The following is a 12,560-nucleotide window of genomic DNA, read 5'->3' as shown; positions in this document are numbered from 1 at the left end:
TATGGGGCAACTTCTTTCTGAAGGAGGAAATGTGCACTGCATTGGTTATTTCTAATGAATGAATCAGTCCCTGGAAATCTATAAGTTCAAAAGACAACAAGAGTAGCCTGATGGAAACAGGCTTACAACCAATATAGGAGGAACTGCACTTCCAGTGGAAGGCTTTTTTTTTTTTTTTAATTTCTTATCTTGCTAAGAAGTACACAGTGTAGATCATATACCTCTAAACTTTGGCACTAACATAGCAAACTTTTAGAAAGCTTTCCTCTAGCCAATATTATGATCATCCTGCTCTGATAACAAGCAGGCCTGAGAAGAATTTCCTTAGCCACCTAAAGTTTATGACTCACTGAAGGGTGATACTCGTTCTCTCCATGAGACTGCAATGGTATAAAACCAAGCTAATAACTACATTATTGTGCTAGAGCTTCAAAATAGCAAAAGCCATCTCTGAGATCCCATAATAATTAATTGCAGCCTTTCCTTTGGCTCAGGCAATAAGCCTGCAGAAAGCTTCTAGCAGATGTTTCACTACTTATACAAAATAATGGGAGCCATTTCCTTTCTCAAGAACACACTGTGTAACCTTCCTGTTGTACAGCCTAGAAAAGTGCAGCAATTCTGCAGATTTACTAGTGTCTCTCATCATGGATGACACCCTTCATCTGTAGAGTTTTTTTAAAACCACCCAGTTACTATAGTAATAGAAGCAATAAAAATTATGCCCATCTGGCTCAATGAAGTTTTTCGTGTATAATTAAATCAGAATCACAACAGGTGTTCGCCACATACACAAGAGTCAATAGAGACAGGTTGTCCTCCTCTGGTCAACTTAAACTGTAATATCAATGCCTACACCTAAGCTCGCTTAGCAAAGATGAAGAAATGTGGTGTAGTCATCCAAGATTCATTCCCAGGCTCTCCTTCAACAGTTTGTGTTGACGCCTGTTTCACCACATCTTCCGTAGTACCATTTGCAAACTCAATCAGGCTTGAGCTACTTCAGGCAAAAATACACAGTCTGAAATCATTTATCCTGCCTGCAATGCTGGGTCAAGTCAGAGCTAGGACAACTGAGAGGCCTGTCGTGGAGGAGACAAGAACTTGCTCTAATCCATGTGCTGGAGCTGCAGGATCCTGCAAAGCTTTTGGGAGTGCCATGGTCACCCAGGCTGGCGACTCCTGCAGCTTTGCCAACCCCAGCCACTTTGTGGGACAGAGCCAGCTGCTCCTCCTGCTTCAGAAAGTGCAAAAGGGAGTTTTGGGGATCATATGTTTAAGGGAAGTGTGAGGCACAGGGCTTCAGGAGGTGCTGTCCTTTGTAAGGGACAACACTAATGCATAGAGGTGGGAAAAAGGGATGTGCACTATGAGTGAATGTTAGAGCAAATAACAGTGACAGCTCTCCATTTGCAGAATAGAGAATTTGGAACATTTCAGTGCAGGTTTCCAGCTCTATTCAGAGGACAGAGAAAGAAATGCTTTGTATGTCCCCTGAAAAATAAAAAAGAGGTCTATTCAGGTTTCGATTTTGAAAAAGATCAAAGCACCCTGTCTTATTTTCTGAAGTCTTCTCAGCTCTTGGTATCTTCAAAGATCTTAGAATTATTTCACCAATATCCCTTTATATTACTAGGCACATATTCTCTACTGTGGTACATTGAAGGTGCTACTCAGCAGGCTTCCAATAAAGAACACTGAAGTTTTTGCAGCAACACATGTGTGGGTGAGGGTTAGGAAAAGCAAACGACAGTTAAGGTTCCACAAAAGTCTTCACGGACCCCAGGGAATGAAAAATAATTTAGGTTGGAAGGCAACTCGGGAGGTCTTTAGTCCCATGCCCTGCTTAGAGTAGGGTCAGCTCTGAGGTCAGACAGCACTGCTCAGGGTTTTTTCTTGTCTGAGTTTGAAAACCTCCAAGGACAGAGACTGCACAACCTGTCTGGGCATCCTGCTCCACTGTCCTCAGGAAAAGCCTTACATCTAGTCTGAAATTCTTCTTTTGTTTCAGCTTATGTCTGTTGCTTTTCATCCTTCCACGATGGACCACTGTGAAGAGCCAGCTCTATTCTCTCGATAATCTCCTCAGAGTAGTACAAGGCTGCTGTGGGGTCCCCCGAAGCCTTCTCTTCTCAGGCTGAACAAGCGCAGTTCCATCCCCATAGTGGAGCATGTGGTCCAGCCCCTGGTCAGGTTGCTGGCCCTCTTCTGAACTTACTCCAATGCTTTTCCTGTTTAGGGGAGCATGCTGTCCAAAACTGTGCTAAGTAAGAGGCAATAGTCACCTCTCTCAATCTACAGGCTACGCTCCTGCTAACACAGCCCAGGATAGTGTTGACCATCTTTGCTGTCAGGGTATGCTGCTGACTCATGTTCAACTCGCTGGCTACCGAGACCCCAAGTCATTTTCATCAAGAATTTTGAGGGGAATTAATACATTTTCAGTGAGTGCCTCCCAGATTTTCCCAAATTCCCTTTAGTTCCCCTAAATGTCAGTTTAGGTTCCCCAAAAGTTTAGTTTCTGAGCATTAGTTTATTTAAATCTCACCCTATTTCTCCGTTGATAGTCACAAAAAAAACCCAAAATCAAACCCAAACAACATAAAGCAGTTAAAATTAATACCAATTTCTATTTGCTTTCAGTTCTCAATGGGATCTTTTTACCGCTGATCCTGGTCTAGCCCAGAAACTAAATTTTCTTGAACAAGAAAAGTAAATTTTTCAGTTTAAGATGGGTCTTGAACTGTCATGAGCACCTGAGCATAGATGCTTTTCAACAGGCTCTCATGACACTTCTCAGTCATGGTGTGGCCATATTCAGATTTAGTTGGCTAAGCCACATATCAGAAAAAAAAACATTAAGGTCCTTGCTGAGAGTGACTGTGTGATACACAAGGAGAGATTTCTCTGCTGAGTCCAGGCTTTCCTGCCTGCCTCTCCCCAAACATACTGCCAATGCAGTAGGATCCCAGCAGGTGCTGGCAATACCTGAGCTGCTTTGCAGCAGACTCAGTAAACACCATCTCCTCCAGTGCTCTTACTGACCTCAGCACTGCTTGACATTTCTAGCATCTCAACTCTCCCACTGTCTCATAGTCGTTCCAGTTCAACATCCCCTTGCAAAAACTCTGAGCTATCCCCTAGTAACTCATGGCAAACTCAGACAACCTCATGGTCTTATGAAACAGAAACACTTTCACGTTCTCCCCATGATCTTCTTTGTATAGGAGTACCACGCTATTTTGCAAAGATAATAAACGTGCTATCTTAGTGTCCGTCACCCACCCACCCCATAGCTCCACCCCTAGGAAGGTGATAGTGTGTACCAGATCTGTAATTTAATTTTGGAAGCAGCTGTCAAATATCATAAAAAGTCTCACGAAGCCATATAACAAATCATGTACCAAACTGAAATCTCAGTATAGCATTAGCATATTTGATCAGGTGGTAAGTCAAAATTACATGCTTTAAAAAGACATTACTGAATTGCCACCTGCTAGAAGCTGTTAATTTGAATGATCTGTTCAAAGTAAAGCTCAGGAATAATTCACTCCTGCGAACAATTCGATTTACCTGTAAGTAATAAACACTCAGCTGAGTTAGTAGCCATGCATCTCTTTCACTGAGGTTATGGGCCAACTGGCTCATGCCATATTGTCTTTATCCTTCCCTAGCTGAACATAAAGGGTGTGACTCAGCAGTCAAGTTTCTGTCTGTCAGTCTTTACATTTAAACCTGACACATCTCAGGTACTGGGAGTATGTGGGTTATCCTCTAAATTTTTTGGACCCACATTTTGCATCATTGCTTTAGTAGTCTTAAAAATATAACACTTACAGTCAGCTGTGAAAACAGTCATTTACTAAAGAACAGTCTCCGCTCAGAGGAAATGCTCCAGTGCACTATAAATATGCTTGACTTCTTTCCCATTTGGCTGTTTGCAGCATTTGGGAAACCATGAGTCTTTTGTGAGAATATGGCAGTATTCGACTGTACCCTGTGAGCTTTCAGCTTACCTCAAATAACGCAGGAGCCAGGTCCTGCATGGTGCTCAACAGAGAGAGCCCGCAGTGCCCGCGCAGTCTGAAGTGCAGAGCTACAGCACTGGTGCAGCTCACTGGTGTTCTCATTTCAAATGAGAATCAAGATATTGTCTCAATTCCCAGTCTTTCCCCCTGCTTTGGGCCACGTTTCATTAATATAATGCCTCAGGTGGGTTTAATTTTTTGCAATGGAAAACATGCCAAAAACAAGACTCTATCATCAGTGCTGTGCTGAAAAGGGAAATGGCCCTGCAACCTCCTCCTACATGATTCGTAACGCAGCCTCCAGTCTTACTGTTGTGAAGGATCTATTGTACGTACCATACCGACTCTGAAAGGCCGTGCTGACTGAAGAACAAGCCGAGAGTTACATTGAGACGATTTATAAATGACTGTCGAGTGCAGGAGCCTGTAGTTTAAGGGGAGTCACAAGTCCTCAGCATTTCTGAAAGTAAAGCAACATGTGGCTTTTCCATACTCAAGGTGAGGGGGCATTTGACAGGGAAGATGTCCTGGGATCCTCTACACTAGCAAGAAACTGGCTGGGAAAGCCACACTGCCATGTTGATGGACATTCTGCTGGCAAGTGTGCTTTTGCCAATGTAGAGTTTATTTTGCTTTCAGAACTAAAAACTGTCCTACCAAGGTATGTTTATACCAGCAAAAAAGCCAATCATGTTAGGGCTTTTGCAATAGCATAAAATGTCACCTAGAGAAGTCACATCTTTAAACCAGCAAGGACTTCTAAGGCATACCTTGAAGGATTCATCCCATCCCCAGTCTTTCACAACAGAAACAGAAAAATCGCAGGCAGCTAGGAAATCCCTTGAAAGTCCCTCAGGCCCTTTAGGAGATTAGATATTTCTAAGGCAAAGAACAAACGCAAGGGCTTTAAGTATCCTTATTAAAAATGATTTTACATCCTTGTTTTGAACTTTAAAAAGATTTAAAGAGGAAAATTTAAAGAGCAACTTAGAAAGTCCTCTGCATAGTACCTTTTCATCAATGAGATCTTCTCTTAGAGATGACCAAAGAGTTGAAATCTCAGTGAAGCCTTTTGGGAGTTTTTTGAATTCAGTGGCAGAAGGGCTCCAAGGTCTGCCATCATTAAACCCAGTGAGTCACCCGATACACACCTTGCTTCTCAAATTCTTCAAAGAGATTCAGGCTGGTAATGCTTGGGCCAGTGAAGATGATGTAGTTCTTCCCAGAGGCATTCTGACAAAGGCTTTTGGCCACCATACTGTGGAGCTGCGGTTTGTTCTTCAAAGCATCCAGCCCATCAGCACCGCTCCCTTCTTTGAGATGGACATAAATCTTAAACAAGAAATGAGGAGAAAAGTCAGAAGGTTATAATGAATCCAGGGGAAGCAGATGTGATTGCTTATATACCTGCTCAACTCAACTGGAGACAAGCTGAGAATCGAGCCAGCAGATACTTTTTATAAACTGCTAATACTTAAAGCCCCTTTCAAGGGGCTGTTGCTTTAAAAGCACCTGGGGCTGTTGCTTTAAAAGCACCTCAGGTTAGCTGGCACAGCTACTGATAAATACAGTGCCCTTCGCATCAGCTTAAGGGCTTCCTGAGGTTCTTGTCACTGTTGTGCAGTTTGAAGATTGAGTGGCAGGAACAGACTCAAGTCCTAACTGAGATTACGTGTTGTACTGAATCTGCATAGGCTTTAATGCTGCCAGCAAAAGGAGAGCATGGGAACTTCAGTTTCAAGAAAGGCCACTACAAGATGACCAGAAGGAAGCAGCCCATTAGCTTCACTGCAGTAATGTTCAGTTCTATTTCTGTTGGCTGCAACCATAGGCTGCGACACAAGTGCGTGTGCACACCCGTAGATGAGAGAAGCCAGCAATGCATGTACCCAACCAGCCAGAACATCCTCATCACACTCTCCAGGCACAGCTCTAATGCTCAGATCCTTTACTTAGATCATGATTTGGAGACAACCCACCAAACCAGACTGACCCAGGAAGCAGGGTGCCGCGCAATATGCTGCTGTTAATTGGGAAATGCCGAGCTTATTTGTAGCAGGCTGCAGTAGCCTCAGTGTGTATCCAGCCACAGTGCAGTCCACATTGCTATATGTTTCAAGAGAGCCGTCACCATCATTTTCAGGTGGACGTACACGTTTGTGTTAGAGTGTAGGAACATTATCCCTTAGTAATGTGACTATAACTAACTGAACACAGTACAGTTAGTACACCCACCAACTGAAAGAGCACTGAAGTAAAGCTATGCCTTCATTCCTACAAGTGATCCCTCTAGAAGAGATGTCTTCTGCATTGTCATGCACAGGGAGAAAGCACATAACCCTTCCTTTGTGCTCAAGACTTTGATTCTTACTGATTTTTGGTATTTTACCGATAGTATTTTACAAGCATAACTTTTACTAAAGTTGAACACATATTAAAATCAACTAGGCATCTGACCTTCATCTTGTTCTACAAGGCAGCAGAAATAACGTGCTGGAAAGAGAAACGGGAAGCAGCAGACACTGTGCTCAGTCACTCTAACGGTACTGTAACACCATAGAACTTGCAAAGATTTAAAAACATACATAAGTGCAAATTTTCTCAAAAATTTGCTCAGGCCTGCCTTTGTGACTTTGGGCTCTGAAATACTCAAATCTTTTAGAAATTCCAGAAAATTCTACTCAGAGAAAAAACTGAAACTTGCTCAGTATTCAGGGTCAGGGAAAAGGAATTTTGCCTTGTTTGTCAGAGTGATGTATCCACAACAAGCTTTTGTTAAACTCACCCATTCAGAGCAGGCAGGCGTTGCTTTCCTGTATATACATCTGTTTCTCTTACCAACACCACCTCATAAAAGAAAGTTCATTACAATGCTCAGAGAACAAAAATGCTTACATGTTTGCAGTAGTGCTCCAGTAATTTACATCTCAATGATCTTAGAGGGGAATAAAATACAATTAAACAACTTCTCTCTATTTTATACGGTGTATCTCCCAGCACTGGTATTCCAGACATATTAATGTGATATTCCCTAGCAATTCATGCATCATGGAACAGATCCCAGAGGAGTGTGTTATGTATGAGATCTCCGAGAAACGAAACATAATTTGTATTTTGAAGTAACTGACGTGCTAAAGAACAAAGTTGATGCAAGGACAAATACACGATAATTCCAAAAAGTACAGCACATATAAAAAAGAAGTCTTAAATATACATTATTTATCTTTAAAAATCTTTTTTGATAGAAACAGTTTCCAGATGAAGACAAAGGCAGCAATGTTGGTAGACTCCCTGACCATGCTTCACTCACTTTTGAAAGCTGTCAGATTTGTGCTTTCCCCAGTGCTAAGGCTGAGTAGCAGCTAATTACGGTAAGTCATTTAGGTTACTAATTAGGGCTCAAGAGAGCAGCTCAACAGTGGAATGCATACAAAGGGTAGATTGCTCCAAATTTACAGCAAAGGTATTTTGTGATTATAGGCATTCAAATTAAGATTAGGTTACTAGTATGTCAGCACAGAGACCACACATCAAGCCCTTAAAATCTACAGACAAGGCGGTGGAGATAAAGATGCAGGACAGATTAGTTTTAACCTTGGATTAGTGGCTGAGCTGAAACAAAGCAGGAATCTCTAAGTCTAGGAAAGTGTCTTACACCTTCCTCCCTACTGCAGTAAGTCTTAGCCAACCAAGAGTCTCTACAGCTCCACACTCACTTTGTGTTCCCCATGGAGTATTCCCCAAGGGATGAGACAGTCTGCTGGTCAGCCAATTGATCCCTCACCGTGGGTTGGTTGGGTCCACAAGCAGCTACTTTAAAGTATATCCCACCATGTAACTGTCTACTGAGATATCACTATTTTCCTACTGGGATGCTATATAATCCACAGGTTTTGTTAGCAGTCCCCTGTGCAGCTGGCACCCTGCCTCTGCACTCCCCTCTGTCTCGAAGGTCCTTGTAATGGCCACCTTGTGATTCTCATCCCTCCTTGTTATGTTCACCTCCCCAGTGCCCTTTATCAAAACATCCATATCCACTAACGAACTTTCCCTCCTCCTCCAATGTTAAATATATCCCCTTTTTCTCTCCTTGGGCATTTTCCTGCCTATGCAGGCACAGCCTTTGCTCTTGGCACAATTTTTCATGTTTTGGAGAAGCATCATGCAAAGCTTTATCATGCTCACTTCTTTTGGGAAGATGGGTGACAGCAGCATAATGTTGGAAGGCATTAAGGCTGCTGTGAACAGTGGTTGGGTACAGACAACTGGCAAAGGCACAGCTTCAAATATCCTTGCAAGTGCCTAGGATCCCCTATGGCCTTTATTTTCCCTCTCCCTGTCCTCTCATCAGCTAATTTCATTTCTACCTCAGATTATCAAGATCCTGCCTACTGAAGCCCACAGCATTTCCCTCCCATTCTGTAATGCAGTAGAAGTGGTATTTAACAGTTAGCAGTCTGCAGAAAAAGCCAAGTTGCTAGAAATTAGCTGCAAGACCTTCACAGGCACAGTCAGGAGCTGCTCCCCTAAAATGTTTGTTAAACCATTCACTAGAGCTTCTGGCTTGCCCTGTGACAGCATTAGAGCTTTGTGCCCTTTCCGTGTGCTCCCACAGCAAAACATTGCCAGGACAGGCTCGACAACTGCTGCTGGACAACAGATGGAGATGTTGGCAGCAACATCCTCTGCTTCTGTGGGGTGACAGGCAAAGCAATGCTTCTGAATATCTGCAGAGATCACTTTACTGTGTATCTTTCTCTAGTGGCTACTGACCATTTGATCTACAGCACTAAATGGGATAACTTCTATAGATGTAACATTATTTGTCTTAGGAGACAACTACAGGCTGAAGGTTTTTATTCGGCAATGTTGAGATGGAGAAGAAGCTTCTCTAATCATCCCTCCATTCTTCTTTTCTTATCAGAACAGCTACACATTCAATTCTGCCATCTTTCTATCTACTGCAGCCCTACTGCACCAGATACTTTCAACCCAACATGTTTTAATCCCGCAAGCACCAATACCAGCTCTCTCTTCTCACACAGTTTAAACTCATCTCTCAAACCCTCATCTCTTCTGCCTTCAGTCTCCATGCAGCACCCCTAACGGTTTCTGCCCCTGAAAAGCCTGACAGTAAGAAAAGACCTTCACAGTCTCTGGCTCACCTTTCCTTTCACCTACAACTGCTTCTGCCTCCTCCCATCACAAACACAGAAGTATTTGTCAATATACCCAAATGCCAGAGTGACAGGGTATGGGTGAAGCCTGTGCTGAGCTCTCCAAAACAAGAAAACCAGTGCAAACTGTTCTGGAAAGACCATTTGCCTACACGGAAAGCAATCAGAAAAGACATCACATTTCTGAGCAGGAGATTTCACATGTGAAGATAAGATGCAAGTCAATCACCTGTCATCAGAAACTCAAACAGTACATTCAGCTACAGAGGCAGATTGCTAGAGAGAGTGCTATCAGAGGAAGATTGGTCTCAGAGTAGACATCTGTCCTACAAGACAACAGGAATTTCCTTGCTCTGTGCTTGCAATTTACTCTATGGAAAATTCATGAGGAAGGTTCATAAGGTCTTGCTAGAAACGGCAAAAACCCCGAGCACTTAGGAACAAAAGCTGCATCTTGACTGCACATTTAAGAACGCCCTAGAAACTAAAACATTGGCAATTTCTGCTCATATTCAAAGCTCAGATGGCAAATTGAAAGCACTGTGACTAGTTCATCCCAAATACTCCACATTTATATATAATTGAAACACCCTAGGGTTCAATTCTCAAATGAAATAGATGACATTTGGAAGGAAAAAAAAAAAAGGGGCAGGAAGTTAGTATAATAAACAGGAGGAAGATTTTGAAGGCTACATTGTGCAAATATCTCACAAAGGGCAGACTCTAAACAACCCCACAAAACAGAAGCCAAATTTTTAGATGACACAGTTACAAAAGCAAGAGAACAAAGAACGGTACTATCATACTTTTTGGACTCTGAATAGCTATTGAAAAAATAACTTCATTTTTCTATAGACTTCACAGAAAAATACTAACTGCTCATTCCTAGCACCACTCCTCTAGATCCTGCCTGACTCCTGTCTTCCCCTCTTATCCTAAACCCAATCTCTAACTGTTGCTGTTACCATGCTGTTGGGAGACCCTTCCCTCCAGTCCCAACTCAAACCTTCTGCAGCCCCATATTCCCCCCCTTCTTTAATGCCCTCTTCTCATCCAGCTCTTAGGTCTAGCTCTCCTCAGCAGCTGTTGACATCACTGATGGTGCTCTTCCCATGACCAGATCTTTTCACTGGTTTGAGCCTCTCTTCATTCTCTTCCTGCTCCTCTAAAGGCTCCTTTGAAAACAGCACGCAAGGAACACAGATTTCTCAACCTGTTCCCAGCTAGTTCTTGGGGTTCCCTATAAAACTCTTTCCTTGATCTCCCTCTGCCTTCTATTTTGAATATTAAATCTGCATTAACACATAGATCTAGCTAATATCTTTGTGCTGAAGACTGGCATATCCCTGTTTTGTCTGCACACATTCTTCAAAGTTTCTCACAAGACCTTTGTGAGACTGGCAGAAAGATGCTGGTAGAGTTGACAAGGCAAGCCCGATATGGCTTAAAATAAAGCTCCTGTTTTCCTTCCATGATAACCCTCTTCTATGTGATTTCTTTATCACTGAGAACACTATGACATCTTACCTGTACGGTGGACCAACAACCTGTGGATCACCAAAAGCAGATTTGACTCTGTAGCTTCTCCCAGGCCAGTCACATCTACATCAGCCTGACTCATATCTGTACACATCTCCATGATAAAGCAATTCCTGTTCTTTCAAATACATAAGAACTGCCTGTCTCTCAATTACTGCAATCATCCTTCTTCCTTGGCCTTGCTCAAATCTGACATCCAGACAGTGCTCCACCAAGATCACTTGCCTAACCCTTTGCTTTGACCGGTCAGCCTACTGCCTTTTCATTGCAGCACCGAAAGGGAATGGGGCTGGAAAATGGAGACAGGCCTTTGTGGTTTAGCTGTCACTACTGAGCTCTTCCTACACCTCTTCAGTACCCTGATTCCTGCCCTGAGTTTTGCCTGGTGACACCAGGCATCCAACGCTGATGCCAAACATGGCCACTTTTTGTTTCTTTCCATGCTGCCCTTCCCCTGCCTGGTTGGAAATCACTGCTAACCCTCTGCAAAGCTCTTTTCCTTTTGCTCTTTAATACCTTTCTTAGAAAGGACGAAATCCCCACAACGCAATTGCTAATCTATGCATTGATGTTGCTACCTTCTTAGCGCTGCTTCATCAGGTTCCCTTTGTGTACCTGGCAGCCCAGCTCAGGTGCATGATCGAGGTCTCACATACAATTGCACAGCCTTGGCTCTAGTCTTTCTAAGAAAATTACTGTTGAGCTGTGAAGTGTATAAAGGAGGATAAATTTCAGTGAGAAAGTATATAAGCGATGCAAGATAAGAAAAGTAAAAACTACCTAAAGTGCTGTAACCATTGAGAGGATAATAGTGGTAGCTCAAGGAGGAAAATACTCACATAAAAGGCTGCAAAATCTTAAGAGAAAAACAGAAGATGACATTCAGTAACATCAAGGACCCAGCTCATTCCCAGGAGCGACAAGGCTGATGACCGCCTGGCCTGTGCAGGCTCCCGGGGAGCAGGGAGCACACTGGTGCCGAGCACTGCCTGTCGGTCCCAGCTCTCTGCTGTGTGCATCAGCCAGCAAACCCTGCTGTACACCTGCCTGCACAGCCTCCAGGCAGCCAGAAGGTGCCCGAACCTAAAGTGACTCGCTGTGGGAGGCATTATGCCTCCATCTTGCATCTAGATGCTAAACTTGCTAGGGCCAGGGACTGTCTTTTTGTTCTGCCTACAGCACTCAGCACAAAGGGATGGGATCCATGAGGGGCGTTCCTACGGCAAGACTATTAAGCGAGGAAGAGAGGAGGCTCTGGTGCCTTTATCCTCCTTCCTAGGGCAGAGCTGCACTGAGCGAGACTCGCCGCAGAAAGGAGACAACTATACAGGTAGTTTTATCATCAGAAACTCCAAGCGACACAGACGGGATCTAAAAATAACCTTCATTCCCACCTGAAAAACAGAGACTAGGACTGTATGCAAACTCCGGGACAGATCTATGCATTAGGTCACATTTAGATGTCTGTTCTTCCCATTCGTCTAGAAGCACGGTAAGACTGTAAACTCCGCAGAAATGAATGGGGCTGACCCATCACACATCTGCAAAACTACCTTCCCGCTTAGTATTGGTGAGCAAGAGGATAATTGACTTTCAATTAGATCTAAGATTCTCAGATGCTGACAATACAGAACTGCATGCATTTAAAAAGCCAGAGCCTGGTGGGAGCCAGAGGAAGAAAGCAGACAGGATTTTCCAGCCACCAGTGACTGACAAATGAAGGCGATCAGATTTCCTGGGATCCCCTCCCAGCCAAAGGCCTGACCTAAGAACCTCCTCAAAGCAGCCGCTACATCTGTGCATTCCAGATGCAACT

The 12,560-nt window shown here is 43.4% G+C and overlaps 1 protein-coding gene across 2 annotated transcripts in view; it reads right to left on the bottom strand.

The window, feature by feature from the left end:
• PGBD5 (piggyBac transposable element derived 5) overlaps positions 1–12,560 on the bottom strand; it is a 68,641-nt gene that overhangs the window by 11,056 nt on the left and 45,025 nt on the right. The window contains exon 4 of one of the 2 annotated variants that reach the window (XM_086627300.1): positions 5,180–5,360. In XM_086627300.1, the coding sequence (XP_086483426.1) occupies positions 5,180–5,360 (181 nt within the window). Of the gene's footprint in view, positions 1–5,177; positions 5,361–12,560 lie in introns of both variants that reach the window. The other variant, XM_086627307.1, reaches the window with a different exon arrangement.

The sequence above is a fragment of the Tauraco erythrolophus genome, chromosome 2 (genome assembly GCF_009769465.1).
Source record: "Tauraco erythrolophus isolate bTauEry1 chromosome 2, bTauEry1.pri, whole genome shotgun sequence".
Lineage (NCBI taxonomy): Eukaryota > Metazoa > Chordata > Aves > Musophagiformes > Musophagidae > Tauraco > Tauraco erythrolophus.
Note: the sequence above shows the minus strand (reverse complement) of the source record. Positions and strands in the feature narration are given on the sequence as shown.